The following is a 22697-nucleotide window of genomic DNA, read 5'->3' on the forward strand; positions in this document are numbered from 1 at the left end:
TAAATGAAAACATGTGGAAAGAGAGAAGATGCAAAGTGTGGCTTGCAGACAGGCTTACTCCTCTGACTCCAAGAGGAGCAGTCCAGGTGGCCAGAGCTATAATTATCCTCACATGAAAACTGCGATTTGGAGTTGAAAGGCACCTCTGAAATTTGGCAATGCTCCAGAAGCTTAGACTTTCTTAATGTTGCTTAACATTTCATAAACCACCCCCCCCAACACCTGTATAAGGTGCTTAAAATGTCATTACCACCTGTAATTAAATGCAGAATCCAATTACCACAGATAGCAAATCAGGTTGGTGCTTACCGTTTGTGTATATTGACCACGTTGCTTATAAAAAAAAAAAAAAAAAGCAGGACTAGTAAAGCATACATAGAGGGATGTAAAATGCAGATTGTATGAAGCTCTAAAGAGCAATTACAAGATAAAAGGTAATGAGGAATAATAAGGACAAATTAGTTTCAGTGAAGTAATGACACTTGAAGTTTAAATTTCTATGTGGAAAGTTCTGGAAAAAAAAAAATAGCCAGCAAAGAAATCAAAGAGAGCAAAAATGACAGTGAGAAGGTGAGAAGTTCATGCTTACCTAACACACTTATGGATATTCCATTTTCATATCAATAAATTTCAGGAGCATTATTAAGAAATTATGTGAACCCAACCACACTTTCCGAGCTGTGAACCACAACCACACAGGTCCCTCAGACAGTTACCTGAATTACACCCTGTTATTTTTAGAATGATTATATAGACCTGTCTGAATTTATCGTACTGCTTTGGGCTGAGCCTTGTTCGTGTGCCCTAATTAAATAATATTAATTGAAGCACCAGCTATGTCTAAAAAATAATTATATTGTGTAACAGTATGGAGTCAGCGATTACATTTCCTCAGATGGGGTCTTCCGAAGGGAGACATCTCTCCCCTATGGAAGAATAAGCTGAGTTTTAATCAGGCCAGTCATGCAAGTTGAGGATGAAGTATGTATTACAGAAATCTCACTGTTTATATAATTGTGCTTTATTTTTAAGCTTAACTCCTGTTTTCAGGGACAAAACATGAGGGAGACATTTAAAGAAAAGATTTAGATTGTTTAAAGATCCTCAGGTGAAAGGGGACAGAGCATTTCAGTTCTCTACGTCAAACATCTGCTTTGGAGATTTTGTATAGGAACATATTGGATTTGAAATAAATACGTTTCTCCCACCTCTATCAATTCAGTGGTCTTTAGGTTCCAGATCATGGCGCCATAATGATTATTTAAGGGCTGTTAGTCTGTCAAGTAAATGGCTACTTTTTGGCACATGCAATATGTGTTTTGCTGACGTGATACATCACAACAGCGTATACGGAGCCGTGGGGGTGTATTGAGTCAATAGAAGCTCTCCATGCATAAATTAGACTAAAAAAAGTAAAAAATGCATGCTAGAGTTTCCAAAGAAGAAACAGTTAATTACTTAAATCACCAGGATGTCTACAAAGAAACACTACTCCCTGAATGTAAGGCCAGTAGCCCCCGTCTCTGTGACCAGCCTGTGGCGCTGGTGTGACCAGAGCTTCGAGGCAGAATTACGTTTTAGAATCACCGTAAGGGCCTCAGAAACAGAGTTGCCTGAAATTGTGGAATTTCTGTCAACCTCTCGACAGGAACCCACCAGGTTTTCAAATTTGTTTAGATTAGTAAACAAACTAAAACCACAACCAAGCTTTTGGCTAATAAAGCAAAACCCTTCAGATGGTAGTGAGGATGCAATACACTCTAACAATTAATTGGATCAATTTTTCAAAATTGGAGTTCAAAAGACAACTCAAACACGCTTATGAGAACAGCAAACACCATACTTACTACTTTTAAACTTTTCTGGCTAAAACAGAGTGCTGTTAATGTATTTTAAAAAATTATTAAATGGCATTCTTCTTTTTTTTTTCTTGTCAAATAGTAAGTCATTCAGCTTAATTCTCCTTTTCATTAGAATAATTCCACTTATTTTGGTGGACGTAGTATCAATGAAGTCACAGTCACTATTATTTTGATAAAGTTTACATTATCAAGAAAAAATTAGGTTTCTTTTTAAAAATGCTCTTTTCTTTGTCCTTTTTTTCTCATATTAGTTATTGCCTTTTCCATCCCACAATGTTGAGTTTTCCCATTGAGCCAACTGAGGGAGATTTGAAAATTTTCTGTCCCTATGCTCCCCACGTTCCCTCGAGTATGTACTTGTTCACTTGACAACTGATGGACAGTAAGTGAGGCAGCGTTATTGTATTATAGTTTAGAAACTATCTCAACTGTTTCTATCAAATACATTTTTCTTCAGTAATAATCTCTGTAAAGCAGGGAACACCATGCAGATCTCTATATACTATTGTGACATAAAACACACTTTACTATGCTGCATCCATTCCACTGGGATTGTGTTCTTTACACAGAGCTTAAAGATATTAAGAATTTATTCTTATTTCCTTCCAGCTGACATTAAAGAAGTTTCAGTAAGATATCAATACTTTGTAAAAGAGGTTCTATATAACTTGAACATGAAAATGTTTCTTTTGAGACCTGTTATCTCCACTTAATATAAATTTTTTCCTCAGCTTACTGGATAGTATTGGGAAACAGATAAAGAATAAATATGAAAATAAATATTATGCAATTCAAGATATTATTGGTTTCAATTATTCAGGTTTTTCCTAGTTAAATCAATTTGTGATTTAATACTGAATGCAAACTGGAAAAATAATTTTTTTAAATGTTTATTTACAAAACACACTTGCTTTCTCCCAGACTCTACAGACGAGTGGTCCTCATCTGAGCTATGAATCCTAATAATAATGGCATTTTATATGGATAAAATTCTTCTACAGTGTCTACAGATCTGAGCCATAAAAATTTACACCAATATATTCTTTTCAGACTAAAACCAAAGGTGACGTTATTGGGCGCAATTACAAAAGGCATAATGAGTACGCATAATGAGTAAATACGGTTTGAGATTACTCATCAAAATAAATTTTTGAATATAGAACTTTTGAAAATATCACTCTCGGGCTTTTAGAACAAATGAACACCTCCAACCACAAAAAAATTAGTAAGAAATACAGAATTTACAGAAGAAACATAGTTAAGAATCAAAAGAAAAGAAACAACTGTGAACCTGACCTACCACTGATGGATCCTGACTGACACCTATGCACTCTGATTTATATTGACGGAGACAGATCTTTCCCAGTCACATATAACATATTTGTGGGTAATTCTCAGTGATTGAGAAGCTTCATGCTAGTTTTGAAGCTTTTCTTCTTTTGGTAGCGATTTTAGTTTACTTTCTGGTGGCTCAGATGCAATAAACGCATCTGAAAAGGCAAACATCAATACCAGCCTTAATCTACTGTTTTAGCTCCCAGTTCTTTCCATTCAAAGCACAGACCTGGCTGAGCGGGAAGAGTGCTATTAGCTTGATAGTTACAGAGTCAATAGAAACCAAATTTTAAAAGGATATCAAATCCTCATGATAAGGGACATGGAAGGTTGCATGCTCAGTGATCCATACTATTCCCTGCAAATCAGATCAGGGAGATTAGTCTTTTCTCGCGATTAGTTTATTTGCTTTAATGCAAAGCAATGAAGGCAGTTCAGTGAAACATGTAGCTAAACAAAACAATTTTCTGAAGTATATGGAATTAAATGCTAGAAAAGTTTACAAAATTACATGTCTGATTTAAACTGACCAAGGCCAGACACTCCAGATGCATGCCTGTAACTTCTTTACGTCAGGCTGTTTGCAGGCACCACAGGAAATTTCAGCCTTAAATCTTGTTAAATCCAAAACAAAAAGCCCCGAACAAACAGCCTCCTCCCCCAAACACTCACGCATAGATGATAAATAAGGAATTCATGACAGTTTGTAAGCTATGGAATTAAAACATGCAAAACATTAAATGGTCTGATTTAAACTCACAAAAGCCAAAAGTTCAGAGCAAACCTGTAACGCCTTTACATCAGGCTTTATGTCGTAAAGAACCAACAATCTACCAGTACAGAATGTCCAACCAATTATGAATAAAAACACAAGTGTCATAACCAGATCTTATTCTAATTCAGTAACGGTAAGTATAGGAAAATTACTAAAACCAACTAATTGGATACTAGCATGGATGTAAGGACCATGATGACACCCACGAGCAGCCTCATGCCTAAATCCCTTCAAGTGGCATCACTGCAGTCACTCCTGGAGAGCCTCAAGGTGCTGCCAGGGGTCCTGCCCTGAAGTGCCTTCAAGGGGCTGAACCTGAGACCTACTTTGATATGCCAGAAAGTGCCATGAACGTGCAACCAGATCTTACATTTTACCACCTGTCAAGGCCATCTAGAAAAGAGGCAATATTCTATAGTTAACAGCGTAGTCTTCTTCCTTTCTATTGCTAAAGTAAATTGCTATCAAGCCTTTCAAAAATAGAAGGATCAAATAAGCATAAAATGTCATAGTGAGATTTCTAAAGCAAAAATAATCCACCATATTGTTGCAGCACATGGATGCTTTCAGTGTGAAATTGAGCCAGTCCATTTCTCGCATGCAGCGAGTACTTGCAAAATGCCTTTCCCATATTCTCCCAAGGCTCACTTCTGCAATCCATCCTACGTACCAGAGACCCTCAAAGCAGAAAAACAGATTCACTCCATGTCAGCTAAAGATCATAGGTCTATATTTTGCTACTATGACAAACTCTGGTTCTTTGAGAACTAGTTTTGGAAACGGGGACAAGTACAGTCTTCATTTAGAAGCCAGGGAGGTCCATGATGCACAAAACTCCTGGCAAACAGCATATAGCTGCTAATACTTTTTTTTAGGAAGGATTTTCAAATGAGCTTTGGGTAACGGATAGCACGAGTTCCAGAATAATGCATTCAATAGTTGTGTATACGACTGCTGTAATAACCCTGCATACAAAAGAAAGAAATGCAGTATTTGTGGATGTATCTGAACAGAGACAGATTCAGACTTGCTCTGTCCACGCTGTGAGATAACCAAGCATCAGTCTGCTCTGATCCAGAACCCTTATAGCTGCAATAGCTGGATGTCCACAATGACACCAGCAAGCTCTGGCACAACAGGTTACTCAACCAGCTATATGATTTCAAGGATAGGGCAACTGGACAACATGGGCAATTTTCTTTTGCACTTCAGCAAAGCTGTGACCATACCCAGCACTTATGATCTAGTTCTGGACTTGCTTTTCATGACTTAGGTTGCTTATTTATCCTCCTGATCAAGAAAACAGGGCAGTCCATTTCCTTCTCTTTATTTGAACAAAATTCTTTAATTTCAGGTCTGCTGCTCCAGCCCACAGTTGCGTTTGCAGCTTTTAAGCACATAGAATCATAGAATGGTTTAGGTTGGAAGGGACCTTCAAGATCATCTAGTTCCAAACCCCCTGCCATGGGCAAGGACACCTCCCACCAGCTCAGGTTGCTCAAAGCCCAGTCCAGCCTGGCCTTGAACACCTCCAGGGATGGGGCAGCCACAGCTTCTCTGGGCAACTTGGGCCAGTGCCTCCCCAGCCTCAGAGTAAAGACTTTTTTCCTAATATCTAATCTAAATCTACCCTCTTTCAGTTTAAAACCATTCCCCCCATCCTATCGCTCCACTCCCTGATAAGGAGTCCCTCCTCAGCTCTCCTGTAGACCCCCTTTAGGTACTGGAAGGGACCATAAGGTCTCCCCGGAGCCTTCTCTTCTCCAGGCTGAACAACCCCAACTCTGTCAGCCTGTCTTCACAGGAGAGGTGCTCCAGCCCTCTGATCATCTTCATGGCCTCCTCTGGACTCGCTCCAAAGGTTCAGGTCCTTCTTATGTTGGGGGCTTTAGAGCTGGACACAGTACTCCAGGTGGGGCCTGAAGAGGGCAGAGCAGAGGGGCAGAATCACCTCCTTGATGTGCAGAAGAAAGTTTATTTGTGTTAGGATATTTTTCTAATCAAAACTGGAAACCCAACATGAACCATATCTATCCATCAGGAAGACTTCAATAAATGTAGTTTTGCAAGATTCTTGATTTTGTGTCAACTGTCTCCATTTTACTTCTACATCTGTGCATACTTATTATTTACGTAATTCACTACAACAAATATCTATAAAACCAATCATGTATTTATGCAGGGGTTTTTAAATCCATTGTGTAGCCTGTGCTCCTTGTCAGGTTTGACTCATGTAAATGCTTACAGAAAGAAACCGTACTGTCAGCACTGCCAGCGGCTTTGAACTTGATATATTTTCCTGCAAATTCCTACTGGGGGTAAAGCAGAGGGACCAGGAGAGTCTTTGCCTCTCAAGGGAGGCACAACGTGAGCATTACAAACCAAACAGGACAGATCCCTTATCTCTGTCTGAACGCCTGAGGTCAGGAGGTCTTTTAGATGCAACCTTCAAGTCCAGAGTCCTCTCTCCTTTTTATTAGAAGACAGTTTTATTAAAACCTGACATCTTTTTACTTTTTTCCCCAATGTCTTCTGTCGTCCATCAGTGTCCCGATGTGATGCTCTACCAGGTGACAGACGCATTTCAGGTGTGTTTACTTGGTGTGTGTGTAGACCAGGCACTCGAAATGCATCGAGGTGCCCACGTCTGAGCCAGCAGATGTGAACACACAGCTCCTTAAATCCTCCTCCATGACGTGGCTGCACCCTGCCGCCCACCTGAGCCCCAGGTGCCGGCCTGAGCTTCAGTTTTTAATCTACCGGTAAAAGTCAAAGTACTTTTTTGGCCTATAAGCCATAGAGAGAAAAGAAGGAGGACGTTCTGTCCTGGGTTTTGTTACAGTTTGGCATTCACACTGCGAAACATAAATTATGAATGTTCAAGCAGATCACACTTTTCACAAGCTTGTTCCATGCACTGCCTGATTTACCACAGATTTCTCTCCACAGACATCCGACATCCATCCCAGGTCTCCACCACCTCCGCTCTCTCTGGATATCTGCCCTTTTGCCCTTACTCTCACCTTTGTGATATTTCCCAGCTCGTTCCTTTGCTCTTTCTCCCCTCCAGTCTTCTGCTGAACTACTTGCAGCTCTTTTGCTAAGGTTTTTCAGGCTCTCCGGTATTTCCTTCTCACGTGTCCACCTCTCTGGCCCATGAGCATATGCCGTGCACAGGCTTATTAACTACCCACCCACTAAAACGGGGAGGGATGAACAAGAGCCAAACCTTGATTGTGTTTTTTCCCCCGGCAAGAGCAGGATCTGTATGGCTGAGTACCCAGCTACCGACTGTTACGAGACTTTTCCGAAGCTAATGCCATTGAGATTTCACCTTCCATGTTATGCTGAAACTGGTTAATATATGTCAAAACTAGAAGGCAGAGGGAAAGACAGACAGAAAACCACATTAAAAACAAATGCCTAAAATTCCTACACCCATGAAATATGATATCTCATTTTAGAAAAGAGTTAGATAAAAATAATGACGATTCTCAAAAGTGATGTACTGGCTATACTGAGGTCTAAAGTCTGAACTGTAGTATCCATTTGTTTAAAAATGAGTCATTACATTTACTTTCATTTTCCATCTGACTTTATCCCTCTTTTTCCTCTCCTCCCAACACCCCCTGTGAAAGGCCTTGGTAAAAATCTGCATGGGGACCGCACCACCTCCTCAGTACCACATCTTCACCTGGCCAGAAACAAAGGGATAGATCGTTAAATTACACATGGTGTCCCACACAACTGTGCTGTGTATGCCCCCACCTTAGAGCACCGCCAGCTGAAGGTGGCTCGGTACGGCCAGATGAGGTAACAGAAAAAAGCCCACTTGAACAACAGCTCAGTCTCCTCCTTCTTCCCCACCTTCATCCAACTACAGAAAACACAAGGTGCATTTTACTTCCACGAATGTTTCACCCCTTTCACTACAAAAAGACATCTCATTTTCATCCTGATTAACCCACAACACAGCAAACCTTGAGAGAAGATATCCAAAGAATACATGGTGACATATTTCCTCCAGATTTAGATCAATCTAAAGTTGTTCAAAAGTGTGTACAGAATGCTTTGAGAGAAATAAATACAAAATGCCGTGCTGATAGTGTAAGTCCTTTCAAAAAGCATTGAGGCTGGATAACCTCCCCCTGGCCCTGACACAGTGGTGTCACGGTAGTGTCAGGATGCTCGTAAAGATGTAAGGAAACCCTCGGAGGAGCACACGGGGCTCATCGACAACCAACAAACCCGAGAGTGCCCTCCTGGACGAGGAAGAGCTGCAGAAGCACACTCCTGTGCCTCACCCCTTCCCAGGCTAGGAGATTTTACTTCACCCACAAAAGCCTGAAAATCTGCAATGTTAATGAAAATGTTAATGCAATCCCAGCTACCTCAGTACTAGGGGGACTAACTATTAAAATATCATGAAAAACATAATGAAGGTTTTTTTGTATTGCTTTTTTTTTTAATTTTTATGCACTAACCACAGAAGAAGGTAATTTATCAAAACCATTCCCTACATCTGAGTAATAGTTTTGTACATTACAGGAATCCACAACTAACTGATGAATGCTGATAAGCTGTAAACCATCTCTCTTCTTGTAAATATTGCAGAGGGTCCAACAGCGCTGCTAATACTGCTGCAATAAAATCAATAAAAAAAAAAATAAAATAAAGAAAAGCTAAAAGCATTGCAGAAGTACAGAAAAAGTCTTTTCACTATTTTTCACATTTATGTTGCTTTCCTTCCATTCTCTGGAAAAATGAGAGTCATGCAGCGCTGTTATTATGGGCTGCTATCTGGTGGGATTGCAGTGTTTAAACTGCATTCATCCTAGTTACAGCTTAAACAGCAGAGCCCTAAAGGAACAGCGAGGTACTGAGGAAGTTATCAACTCAGCTCAGGGCATGTTGCCCCTTGAATCAGAGCTGAACCAATGTACCATTAAAATATTAGGCAACACAGAGCTTCTGTTTTAGATAAGCTACAGCTCAGAGAAAATTGATGGGTGATACTGCTTTGCCACAGCGGTGGTGATGGGGCAGTGAAGAGGAAAAGTTAAGCAGACTCTGCTCATCACATAACAGGGAAAACACCTTGAACTATGCTGTGCTGGTACATGACATGCCTCCCAGGGCTCCCCGTTCATGCCCCTGTTATTAAGTGTTGTTTAGGAAACAAGAAGAAAATTTTCTGCTTTGTGTCATTTGTCATCATAATGGCTTCTCCTGACCATTAGAACCACAAATACTATCAATAAAAATACAAAACCATGATCCTGACTGACTGCTGCCATTGGCACGAGTGTTGTGTTATCTGAGTGCCGATGCAAATATTTGCCCAAATATATTTTTCTCTAAAGATGTGAATTCTGCCATCCAATGAACTGGCATTTTGACTACGTAAAAATAACCCCAATATGAAAGCAACGAGCAATTTCAAATGGTGAATACCCTAAAGTACAACAGAACACAAATGAACCTTTACCTGAGAATCGTAAAACATTTTAAAAACAGTAATAGATGAAATTCAACCTTGTAAGGGGTGCAGCACAGGCTGTACATCACTTACACCCTGTTTAGGGCCCCAAAGTAGGATTTAGGTGAAACTTAGCTGGTGCATGACATTTGTACTGACACTGTGCAGAGCTGAGTGCCACCCGTTAACGACTTAACCCTCACAAGTAAACATTCCTTTGAGAATCATTACTTTTATTGCAACCATATCTTTTAGGGGAAGAAAAAAGGACTGTTTTTCGCACTGCTGTTTCACATTGTGAGGAGCCTGGTGGCATGGTCAGCTTCTACAGCATGACACCCTGTCCTCTCAGCTGTGCTCCCATCCTGTTACCCGGGTCAGCAGGAGTATTGCCATTGAAGACCTTTTATCATGAAGCCGTGGCTTCAATTAATTGATTCCATGAGCCGTATAACGGTCACCGATACATCTCACAGTGCTGAGTGCGCAGAGCAATTATTCAGTGGAGGTTTGCTGCTTCCCGTTTCAACAACCGCTGCTCCTCTTCTCAGCAGAAATTCACAGGGGAGCAAGGAAGACCCCAAGGAAAAGAATGAAACCAAAACCACCAGGAACAACAACAAAATCTCTGATAAAACAGAACAGAACAGCATCTAAGTGCTATTCTCTAAAGCCTTTCCTCTATCTCACCTTTTCAGAGCAAGCTTTGGAAATCACGGGTTTGGAGAATGGGGGTCTCTGCGACATCCGAGCCTCCGACTGCACCAGGATCCGGGTGTTCGGCCTCGGCTTCAAAGAGTCACCCACCCTGCGCTGCGAGGTCACCAGGTTAATTGTAAGCAGCTTCCCATGGGCTCGTAAAGTATTGATGATACAGTCAAACTTTGATGCGTTTATATTAAAGTCTCTTACCCTGAATCGTGCCAAGCGCCATCGTCTCCGACCACCACAACGCATTGGAAATACCTTCAAACCCCATTGCCAATGCATTTGTTATGAAGGAGGGGAGCTGAAGAGACCCAGCCCTTTCCAGGACTGGTTCCTTGAAAATGCACAGCTATGCGTTCTTGCTAATTTTCTCTGTGGGGTTTTGTTTAACTGTTGTTTGGTTCAGCCGCACTGTAGTCCAGTGAAGCCTGAAATCACAATATTATTTCTCATTTTGTGCATCTGGAATCCAGTACGCTTGGTGGTTTACCTAAACACATTTAAATGCTAAGTTTTGCGTTTTAATATAAAGTTTCCTCAACATAGCTACAGAGGTTCTTATTTGAATTTTCTTAGTCACAGTTCAATACCAAGTCAGAAGTTTTAATGAGTATTAAACCCATCTCTTCTGCTAACATGGTAATTTTATTATAAACAACTATACATGAGCAATGCTAGGACTGAATTATTTGGTGTATCAGCATACTCAGATACGAAGGGTTTGATTCATCTCATAAATCCACCTCATGAAAGACGTTCAGCCTGGTTCCCATTCAGCTCTAACATGCTAATGAGGCACAGCTGAGATTTGCCTACCGTGCCCGCTTTGGGCTCCGTAGGCTCTTAACAAGCAGCGATGTCTGGTGCAGCTGATCTAGATAAGTAGCAGACCTTGCCTTCAAGGAGCTGGCTGCTGAGCTCCAGGAGCCAACACAAAGTTGTTTCACCACGTTACCCTGTCTCATCCCAGCTGCTCTTCCCAAGTGCAGACCACAGCACTTCCTAAATCAATAGACCACCTGCATGCATAGACGAGCACGGCTTGCTCTTTGCCGTGGCTATAGTAACAACATCATTTCTTTTAAATAAGCCATCTGGAAATGCCTTACATTATTAATTATAAATATAAACATATGTTGACAACTGGAATTTCTTTATATGAGCCTTCAGTTTCTGCACTCTCCTTCTGTTTTACTGCAGCATCTCCATGGCGAATGGATATCAAGAGAACAAGAAACCACAAAAGCGGATTTTCTCAGCTCTGAGGCTGTTGACTGCCAGATTCCTCTCCTGAACTTTACGGAGACAGAGGCTGTGCACTTCGTGGCTGGTGATGAGCCGTTTGCAAGATGGCAAGTGAAAGTAGGAATTTCTTATGTTTCTAAGAAATGATTTAGAAGGAGAAAATCAGTTGTCACGGTAAATTAAAATGCAAAGCACAATTTGCTTCCCTTCAGAAATGAAAGTGCCTGTAGAAATACGTTAATGTCATGTAGGGAAAAAAACCCAACCCACTAACCAAAACAATATGAGTTAAAAACAGGTGTCTTTGTAGGCAATCCACAAGTGCAAATTACCATCACTTCTCCAGGTAATCACCTGAGATTGATGCAGTTGGACTAATCAATTGTTAATCATTAGTATTTCATTTCTGGAACCCCCAGCTCAAACTCCTGATTAGGCAGCAAATATAAGACAGCTTTGACTCACTGGTTACAAGACTGATGTTTGCAGCAGAGCACTGGCAGCTCCCAGGCAGTAGGTGAGGGCATGGCATGGCATGGCATGGCATGGCATGGCATGGCATGAGCAGGGATGTCATGGTCTTGAATGACTGCAGGAAGAAGCGTGTGTGATGCCAGCTTGTGCTGGGTTCTCTGCTGTGGTTTTAACCCCTTTTATTTACAAAATGTTACCTACTTTCTAAATATTTCCAGAAAATCAGTGCCTTACTGACCCTGCACCTGCTACCCTTGGTCTTGCTCTCAGCCTGGGTGGTTATTTTCTGCATGTTGGTTGGGTTGGTTTTTTTTAAGACTGAGATCATTTAAAGGCTCCATAGCTGAGGAAAATATATTGCCATTGTAGGAAGACTGCAGATGTGCTTATAAAATTGCAGTATGTAAAAATGAAATGCGTAAAACACTCGCTTCACTGCGGTATTGCTGCCTGTCCTGCACCCACAGCTGTCTGTACCCCAGGCCAGACTGGGGATGTGTGCTGCCATGTGGCTCGGGGGGAAACAGAAGGATGTTTGGTGGTGCACGTTTTCTATGCAGTCATTTATTTTTAATAGACAAGGATTTGTGTTTTAAGAGATCAGTGTAAGATCTCTGTGGGAGCACAACCCAACCATCGTCTGCTGGTGTGGACCATGCACCTTCCTTCTGGAGAAGAAGCCATCAGAGTGGGCAGACACCGAGGCTGGACCAGGAGGGCAGTTCCTGTGCTTAGGGCTCCAAAATTTCTCTGAGGAGGTACTGAACTCTGCCAATGGTGAGATGAAATGCCACCTCATGATGGAAGGATCTGAGAGGGGGGGAAACCCTTGAGTTTCCTGGCCCAGGAGGACAGCTAACACTTTTGCTTGTGCACAGAGCTGTTTCTGCAGCATAACTGGAGAGCTTCCTCGCAGCTCAGGTGCATTAGGATGCAGTTTGCTTTCAAGTACTGCCCTTCAGCCCTGAGGAGGTCTGTACAATTTTTCTTTTTTTTTTTTCCCCCTCAAAACACACATAGAATATCTCTTTCCTTGCACTCAAGTTCAAGAAAACCTCTGCGTCTGTAAGCCTTCTGCCCTTTCCCCTTCCTTCAAACCCTGCAGGAAAAACAGGTTTATTGCTATGCAGTGAATGAACAATCAAATCATTTCGGTCCGCATGCGAATCCTGGTTCTCCTGTGGATCTTTTTTTCTGAAGGAATTGGGAAGGCAGAGCTCAGCACTCGGTTTCAAAGGCAGCTGACAGAGAACAAAACAATGGCACTTTTCAAGATTAAAAAATGATTTCAAATGAATTCCACAGATGTTCAGAAATTTCTGCTCCAGAAAATTCCTGATGAAATTTACTGCAACGTTGTTCTTCTGGGTTATTTTAATAGATACTTTTTGAAAGGTAGGTAAAAGACTTTTCAGAACCCAAAATCAAACAATTCTTTCTGGCAATATCACTGTTCAATATTTTCAGAATCTCTCCTTCTTCCCAATTCAAATATCGGAGGAATCAGCGAAGTTTCACATAAGCATTTTTCACTACAAACACTTGGGGAACGGAGGCTTGACAAGCCCTTCTCAGTGCTCTTTCATTTTATCTGCTCTTGTATTCATGTTTCAGATTTTGCTCATTCTTTCCATGACGTGCTGCTGAAGGCAGATAAGAAAGTACATGGGGCTACACCAGAGCATTTGGTGTAATTAATTTAGATATCAAAATACAAACTCCTGCTTGGGTAGCAGATGACTTCGGCTGTCCATACACGTGTCTGGGTGAAGAGGTGAAAGAGCTGGGCAGACACCTATCGAATTTGGAAGGCAGGTCTCCCACTTATCCTCAGTTTGTTATTGTTGCCTCCATTTGTCAAGAGCAGGAAAAATATTTGTTAAAAAGGCAGTGAGGCAGAAACTAAATCTCAATTCAGCAAGTTTTTGCAGCTTTCATTTTTCATTTACAAACATTCTCACGAGTCAAATTGTATGTAGATTATGAGTGATACAAACAGCCAAGATTGTTTCCTGATGAGTGAAATACTTCAGGCAGAAGTGACAGATTTCCTGATTGTCCTGACTGCTTATCCAGAAGAAGTGGCTCTCTCTTTCCAGATGATAAACATGTTCAAGCAATCAAAGCACAACTCTAAGTGTGTCTCTGGCTTTTAAGGGCCAACTGAATTCGAAGAAAGGTTTGCTCAGCTTAGGTCTCATTGAAGTATTTGTTCTACATCACTAAGGTGACTAATGGAAAAGCAATTAAAATAGCTATAAAACAACCCAATTCTAAAAAGACACCAAAATGGGTGTTTATAATAGAAGGTAGAAAAAAATACAGATTAAAAAAAAAATCAAATTGGCAAGAGTTACATTTCACTCACAATGCTCACTTCAGACAGAACAATTAGTGCAATTTTATAGCTTTTTATATTTTTGCCTGTCTACCCATTTCTTCACCTGTTATTAGTGCACCAGTATTGAGACAACATTGGATGCTCTGGTAAAAGAATGAAATTAAATGTAAATTGCATCAGGAATAATATATTCTTAATGGAAGTCTTGCTGCCAATAAGCACTGTCTTTCAGTGAAGTGCGGGTCTTGAGGGGAGGTTGCCTGTTTTATTGTTTTCTCTTCTCAAACTGCAGCATCATTGTCTGTTCTTTACATCTTTTAAAAGAGTTTTTACCTTTAGTATAACACACAATAGTCTAATATTTCAACCGAGTATGACATCCAGGAAAAAATGATGTTTTTCCTTAAAGCTAGACCAATGAATTTTACTGAATTTGTGGACTAATTTAAGTTAGTCCAAAGAAGTTGTTTCTCTTCCACAATTTCAAATTGTGAATATCCATGAATACTGCCTGTTTACGTCCTCGTGTTGTCGCTTTCTGCAGAAACGAAGACTCTTATCTTGCAGTGCATTTTCAGCTGAGAACATGTGATATTGTGGGAGTATCTCCTGTATTATGTTCCATGAGCTTTCAAATCATTCTTAGTGAACTTATAATTGATGCTTTTTATGAAACTTCTTTAATTTATACTCTGTGTGCTTCCAGTTATTTTTTGTTCAATTTAACATACTTTCTTTCCGTGAACAGAAATAGTTTATTAATTGACCAAAAAACTTTATACTCTTGACCTTGTAAAAGTTCTTTGCAAAGGAGGTGAAGATGCTTCAGCTTCGGGGTCACAGGAGAGATGGAGGAGGGCTTGGGGGTTGCTTTTATAGCAAGAGGACAGAAGGGGTCCCCGACCGATCCAAAGCAAAGGTCTTGTTAGATCTGTTAAACAGTGGCATTAGTTTGACTGTAAGAAGCCGAAACCTAAAAAATACCTGACAGAAAGGGCTTTGCTTTCCTACTGGTGCTCATGGGTGTTTACAGTGTGGCTTTCAGCAGTATTTTGGGGTGCTCTTTAACTTCCACTCCTCTCAAGAGGTGTCAGAATGTTTCTGCAAAAGCTAACCCTTTCCACGCTAGTCTGGTATTTTTTCATTTTTATTGTAGAAAAATTAAAATATGAAGTCACTTAACCCTTTCTCATTGTGTAAGCATTCATATATGAAAAATGCCAGGCTAACTTAAGGCTTCCTAAATTACCTATGTGTACAGGAAACTGTGAGCTGGGACAGAAGAGGTTTATCTAATGTACCTTCCAATGGAAATGGGGCTGCTGCTTTTTTTTTTTTTAAGGTTCAATTGACATCCCCTAAATAATATGCATTCTCTTTTTTTTTTTTTTTTTAACCCCGAGGAGTTTACTTACTGATTAAGCCATTAGTGAGAAAGTGGTCCTGAATTTCAGCCAAAAATCTTGATTTCATTTCACAACTCCTTGAAAGACACCCTTGTAGCACTTGAGTACCTGTGCAGCTCCATAAGGGGGTTGAAAAAACCCTCAGGGAAAAAAAAAACCTGACAGCAGTCAGAAAAGCTGAATGCCAGCTGAGCCAAAAGATCTTTTGGTTATTAATGAATAGTTTCCAGTTTGGAGCATTAAGCAATTTGTTAGCTTGCAGTAGAGCCACTCACAAGTGGCTTAATTTATCTTGCTGGCAAGCATTCAGTTCAAGGGGGCAACGGTATATGCTCCAAAATGAGCAGACAGTCTCCATATGGAACATTATTACTTATAAGGATGATTTTTATATCATTTAGATCACTAACGATGGCTTCCAGTACAGTAATTCTAGAGTCCTGACCCTGTACGATGCAGTCTGCCAGGCCTGCCAATTCCATCCAACTGGACTTTGTAAATTAAAGGTAATTTAAAGAGCATAAAGGTTTAATACGGATTGTTCATCCCTTCCTTAGCCCTCTCCCTCCCTTTGATATACAGTGTGTAATAACTGCTTTAGAAGAGAAAAATGTATTTCATAGGTCAGCTGCGCAGCCTAACACTTTTCTTTTCTCCCTTTCACAATCTCCTGTCTGTGATGTTTTGGGGTGGGTTTTTTTTTTTCATATTTACATGAGGTATGAATAACTGATAGAGCATGCTTTATGATGGTCCTTTCACAGACAGATGCTTCCAGAAGGACCATGGTTGACAGTATTTATACTTTGCAGCTGTTAACGGAAGTAAATAAGACGGAGGAGTCCCTCCTAAAAGGCAGCTTAACTTCATTTTTGAAGTGTCGCTGCTCGTAAGCTATTATTCCTCTCCTGGCCTGTTTGGCGAGGGCACTGTAACTGTAAGGTATATCGTTTCTGCATTCATTTTCTGCTTTAGCAAGAGGTAAACTAAGGTGCATGCTATACAGTTTTTGTCATGTGAAAACACCCTTGAGAGAACACAAAACTTTCTTGCTTACATTAAATATTGGTAGGTACAAACATACAGTACTGTGACAGTTTCAAAACCCTCATCAAAAGTCTACTGCTACGTTTCAAACTGCCGACATGTCAGAAACTGCCTGGAGTGCACTATAACCCTCTGTTTTCCTGTGGACTTATTAGTGTAATGTCCCCTATCCCTTAAAAAAAGAGTTTCCCTGCTCTCATTTTCTCGAGAGTTGCATTAGACAACTTTCCTATTTTTTCAGTGGGGTTATAAAGAAACTTTTGGAGGGTTTGGGGATATTTGCATGTGCTGATCCTGCTTTCCTACCCGGAGGCAAGTTTGAATAAATAGAAGACCACCAGGTTGCTTTTTTAAAAAATGAAGATTAATCAGGTGTATCTTAACTCATTTGCTTCAATGTTCTCATTAACACTAATGGGAAAATACATATTTCAAACCTGCACTGATTGCAAGAACATACCGGTTACCAAAATAAAACAAAAGTTCACATTTCTTTCAAATAAATCAGTGAACAGAATTGAATTTATAGGCCCAAACGAGGTAAAACCACTTAAATTTCAGATTAAAATAATTGTGTCAGAACCATTTCAATTAAAGCTAGGGTGGTTTTTTTTGTCAAAGACTTCCCTTATTCTTACACTTTTGAAATATATATGTTTTCTCAATATGCGTGTGTTCTCCAGGGTTTATAATAATTTCTATCCAAAGATGCTTCAAGGGACTATTTGAACTAGGCTTCCAATTGCATCAGCTCACATTCTAATTACCCCTCTTATAACATTCCTTTGTAATACCTAAATTGCTTCCAGAAAAGGTGCTTCAATTAGGGGATATTTTATATCAGGCCATTTCACATTCCGTGTTCCTCTTTTATGGAGCCCATTCTGTCCCACACTATCACATCAGAAAAAGCACCTTTTTCATCAGAACATCAAGCCTTTGAAAACAACAATGTAATAAAATCTAATTAACATCCAGATTTTAATGCTGAATGTCTGTCATGTTCTGTCATGTCGGGGCAATTGTGAGAGTCCTTTTTGTTTCTCTACCTTACCCGCTGCTCTTAAAGTGGTATTATGTAAAATATGAACTAATACACTCTGCAAAAGAAGACTGGGAAATGAAGAAAGCAATATATAGAAACCACAAGGCCAGTCATAGGACACACACCAGTCTCAGAAAAGCAATGTATATACAAAGGAGGGAAGTGGAAAAATGTATTTGGGCCTCAGTAGCTTCTCCCTTCTGCTGTCCCGCTGGAGTGGTGACATCCCCTGTGTTCCCAACAGAGCCCCGTGTGTTCCTGGGAGTTTGCAATATCTGATGACGTCCCATCTGTAGGTGTGCCCCAACACAGGCTACAAGCAAAAGGCATAACTCTGCCATAGGATCTTCCCGTGGAGTGGATGTTTAATTACAGCCATTAATTATGTCCCTGTGTTCACTCCTCAGACAACCCAAGTGTCTTCAGCCCACCCAGAAGCCAAAGGGCTTCCCTGGCCCTGGTGGCCACCCTAACTAGGAGAGGACCAGATCAGCTTCAAAGGTTGCTGTGCCCACAGTGAACCACACAAACTTCTGCTGGGATGTTCTGCCTGACCTAGGCACCACCGATGTGTTTAGCTGTTGTTAACAACTATCTCATGGAGGCCTAAAATCTAATGCAGTTCTTTATTCTGCTTTTATATCATTGCTTTTTCATATTTTTATGAAGAATCTCCAGAAATAATTAAGTTACTGGAGGAGGACTCCAAAATTTCAAATGGAGATTTTTCTTAATCTCAGTTTTTGTTAATCTCATGGAGCTCACTTTTGAGCATTACCTAATAATCATCATATTAGTAGTCACAGCTGCAAATAATGATGACATACAGCTGGAAATAATCACATTCTGTCATTAATCTATAGCAAGGAACATCACATGTTTGCTAAGCTAAAACACTCACAGCTACAAGGAAAACCGGAAAACTTACATATCTTGTTTTCTCCTGGCTGGGAGAAAGTACCAGCATTTGAAAAGCTGCTATTTTATTGTGTCAAGAGATAACTGAGTTTCTGCTTGTCTCCAGAAATTATCAACCACTAATTTCTTATCTTTATTTCTTTTTTTTTCCTTACCTCCACCTCCCACCACTTTTATTTCCTTTTTCGGCAGGAAAATACTTGTAATATAGATGGACTTTGCTACGGTGAAGGAGAGTCAAGCCCTACCAGTCCTTGTCTTCTCTGTGAACCTGACGTTTCTAAGTTCACCTGGTCTATTAATGAAAGTAAGACAGTTTTTTTCTAAGATTTAGAAGCACTTATCTGGGAGATTATGACTCGGTCTAAGAAATACATGGTTCCTTCATTTGGCTGACATGAATCTATCCTGCACAATAGTGTGTGTGGTCTGTTTGCAATGGGAATAATTGGGTGCACCAGAAATGCAGAGTGACCAGAAGCAGAGAGTACTCCACTGCATGCGCTGTGCCTCTGGGCACGTATCTTGTTCTGGCTGAAACCTGACAAATCTCAAATTAATAAAACCAAAATAACATCTGAAAATTAAATCGTCGCTATGCCAGTGCCCCATGCAGTGCCCAAGTCTGTCAGCTGAAGGTGATGGACCCTAAATACATCTGTCACCCTCTTGCAGGTACGAATTTTTAAGGGAACAATTTGGGGAAAGCACTGCTTTTAAAACACTAATGTATATTTTTGATATCTGGAAGAATTGTTTTCTTTCCCTCAGCCAAATCCTATGAAATGCCACACGAAAGACCTTGGCTTGGCAGGGGGTCTAAGTGATGGGGATCAGCTACTCATTACCTTCACTGCCACAGAATCTAAAGGCTCATTCTGCAGCCCCTCGTGGCAGGGGTCATGGAGAAGGCTGCCTTTTGAACCACCTCCTGAATACTGAGGACTTAATCATAGCTTTTTCATGGCTCCATCCCCAGTGCAAACAACCACCATTACTTATCACACGCTTTACAGATAATCCACGTTTCTAGCAGCATTATCCTCACAGCGCATCTCCCTGCTTCAATGAGCCCATTTGCACCTGGTCAATATAAAGATTATATTACTGCTTTTATGTAGATTCATGTGTTGGTTCTAGAAAGGGTTTCTCTGCGCTTTTAGGTTCTGTAAACACAAGCAAATTACAGAGAGGTATGCGAGTGACAGGACCGGTTTCCTTTGTTTGTTTGCAGTTTTATATTCCTTTAGGGTGACTAGGTCAGCAGGACCCTTCTGGAAGGAGAGGAAGATTGCTCTTGTCCTTGGGGGAGAGCTGGGGATGTTCAGGGACAGAGACTCCTAGAGAGCACAAGGTACGGCAGCAGAAACAGCGAGAGCTGTAACACAATGGCTGGAGACCATAGCTCCAGCAGGAACACTGCCAAAGAGAGAAGTGAGCAGACACGCTCTCCTCAGAGGTGATAGAAATGCTGTTGAGAAGGACCAAAAAGGACCCAACAGTTTCCAGCAATGCAAGAAGCCATAAGTTGTCTGAAATCAATTTTGGCAGTAAGAACACAATAAGAAGGGAGCGAGTTGTTCGTGAGTCCTTTTAATTCCTGTTCCAGGCTCTCCACTTTGAATTTTCTCTATTTAAAAATATACACCTCTAGTTTATGTCCTAAAAAAACCCCAGCTTTTGGAATTTAAAACTGCCTGTCAGGAAAAAGTGTAGGCAGATCCATCCCAAGTGTCAGCCAACTAACAATCCCATAGGATGTTTCTTGTACGAGTAGTTAAAATGCCTACAGGTAAGCCAGACCTGAAGAAGAGCTTGTACACCTGCAAGCATGTGGTTTGTCCCCCAAGGATATAGTTTAGACTGCTGAGAGATATTATGTGTGACTCACAAACCTTTCTTTCTTTCTGTCCCTCCATTGTATCAGGCACAGCAGTAGCATCTCTAGGGAAGAGCTGATCCTGATTGTTACATAGACAGACTCATTACTAACACCGAGACAGTTTAATTTTAAAATTCAGAAAATGGCTTAAAAGGGAAAAACTGCATTTCTTTTGGAATTCATAAAGCTAGAAGCGATTTGGGAAATCCGAAACAGATCATGGTTCACTTTTCAATGATTTCAAAATTCAAAAATATTAGAAAGAAAGGGTTCGTCAGACTTGTTTTCAAAATTGCAAAAGCTGTTTTAAAAGTTCTTCAATAATTGGGAGCATATATATTCACTGGATGGCAAGGAGATCTCTGGAATTAGAAACACTCATTCACAGACTACTTTTGGAACATCTGATTTTATGTTATTTTGTGCCTACAATTTCCCATTACCCTCTATCTGGTTAACACCTTTGTGTTTATGTGTAAATGCATACCCAGTATCAATATTTCATTGATTACTTTCGGCGCAATTTTTGTGGGCTCCATGGTTTAAGTGTTTGGGAAATAAAAGGTAAATTAATAGATGGAAGCTTTCAACAGTTATGCCAGGACAATCTGCTGGACAAGCAGTTTAGAAAGCTCTGATAGCACAGCAGCAATGAGTGGAGAGACACATTTAAATAATTGCATAATGCAAGACATGCTACAGAAAGCAAAGCTTGATAAAGGGTATGCACCACAAAAAACACCTTATGATGACTTCCCACAAGCATAATGCAAGGGCACATGCAGTCCTTATGAGAACACATGTACAGTTCATAGTTTTAGACTGTGACTTGAAATTAATCCTCGGTATGTTCTTTAAGTTAAACACAGCTATGGTCAAATTACATTGTGAGAAGATTCCTTTAAATATCAATATATGTCAATTTGTACTGCTGGTTAAGGGTGGCTTGAGACTGAGGGGGTTTAGGACATGGAGACGAAATTCCCAACCCTGCAGAGAGCTGCTGTCACCTTGGGGTACTCACACAATCTTACATTTCCTTGGTTTCCAATTATAAAATATAATACTTTTCTCTACCTTCTCCACCTTACCTATTTATATTGTAAGTATCTTCAGGTAACATTTGTCTTCTACTGTAAAACCACCTTGTACAGTTAGGCCTTTATTTTCATTAAAGAAATACTAAATGTAAGCAACAACACTAGAAATAACAATTCCAATGGTGACATGATATGCATGTCACTGGGGACAGCGGATCTCAGCATCACTGAGATACCTCTGCTGGCACTGAGAAGACCTTTACTCCTGATGGAATGTCCAGCTGAATTCAGTCAAACTGCTCGGGCTTAATTACTACTCACGTGTAAAGGCAGGAGAGTCCACTCAATGGAAGAGTTACACAATTATTTTTTTTCCCCGAGTTGCCCACCCGATGCATTTCTCATTCATCATTTTGAAATTTAGTTTGCTTATATTTAAATGGACAGATAGATAGATAGATAAAGTCATAGATAGAATAAATATATATATGTAAGCATTTGACATACAGTTAATTAAAGTTTTAGTAAGAGTCAGGGTACTACTGGGAGGTTATATGTCATGTCTGATCTCCTCCCACGTATCAAATGACAGATCAAAACTAATCAAAGTTCAGTATGGGAGAAAAGTTCAGTACGGGGCATGAAAAAAATAGGAGGAAAAAGGTACACTTTTTTGGTAAAGCTGTTTGCTGCCTTTAACATCTAAATTGCTCCCTCTGTCAGTCTCAGGGCACGTTCTGTACCTTTAGCTTTGAGAGAACTCCAACAAAGACCCGCGCTGTGAATCTTTACATGGGAGAAACCGGAATTTATGTAATTGTGGTTTCATTTTTGCTGTTTAGACAACCTGCCTCCTGTGTTCCAGGCCCCCTCCAGCCAGCTGCTGACATTTATTGGTGAGAATTTTGTTTACCAGTTAATAGCAGCGGATCCGGAAGGGTCAGCGGTGCTATTCATCTTAGAGGCTGGGCCACAGGATGCCAGGCTCTCTCCCGCCGGCCTTCTCATCTGGAAAGTTGATTCAGAAGAAACACAGACCTTTGAATTCACCGTGTCGGATGAATGCAATGCACAGAGAAGATATTCTATTGAGGTAAGGAAATGAACGCTTTAAAGGAAAAACAAAACAAACCTGTTTAT

General features: G+C 40.4%; 1 protein-coding gene across 1 annotated transcript in view; it reads left to right on the forward strand.

Annotated features, from left to right (window-relative positions):
- Window positions 1-22697, forward strand: part of LOC104292346 (von Willebrand factor D and EGF domain-containing protein-like) — a 116398-nt gene that overhangs the window by 73813 nt on the left and 19888 nt on the right. The window contains exons 12-14 of the mRNA XM_009891710.1: window positions 10150-10286; window positions 11360-11521; window positions 22423-22650. Coding sequence (XP_009890012.1) covers window positions 10150-10286; window positions 11360-11521; window positions 22423-22650 — 527 coding nt within the window. The remainder of the gene's footprint in view (window positions 1-10149; window positions 10287-11359; window positions 11522-22422; window positions 22651-22697) is intronic.

Source organism: Charadrius vociferus, unplaced genomic scaffold (assembly GCF_000708025.1).
Source record: "Charadrius vociferus isolate BGI_N301 unplaced genomic scaffold, ASM70802v2 scaffold109, whole genome shotgun sequence".
Taxonomy (NCBI): domain Eukaryota; kingdom Metazoa; phylum Chordata; class Aves; order Charadriiformes; family Charadriidae; genus Charadrius; species Charadrius vociferus.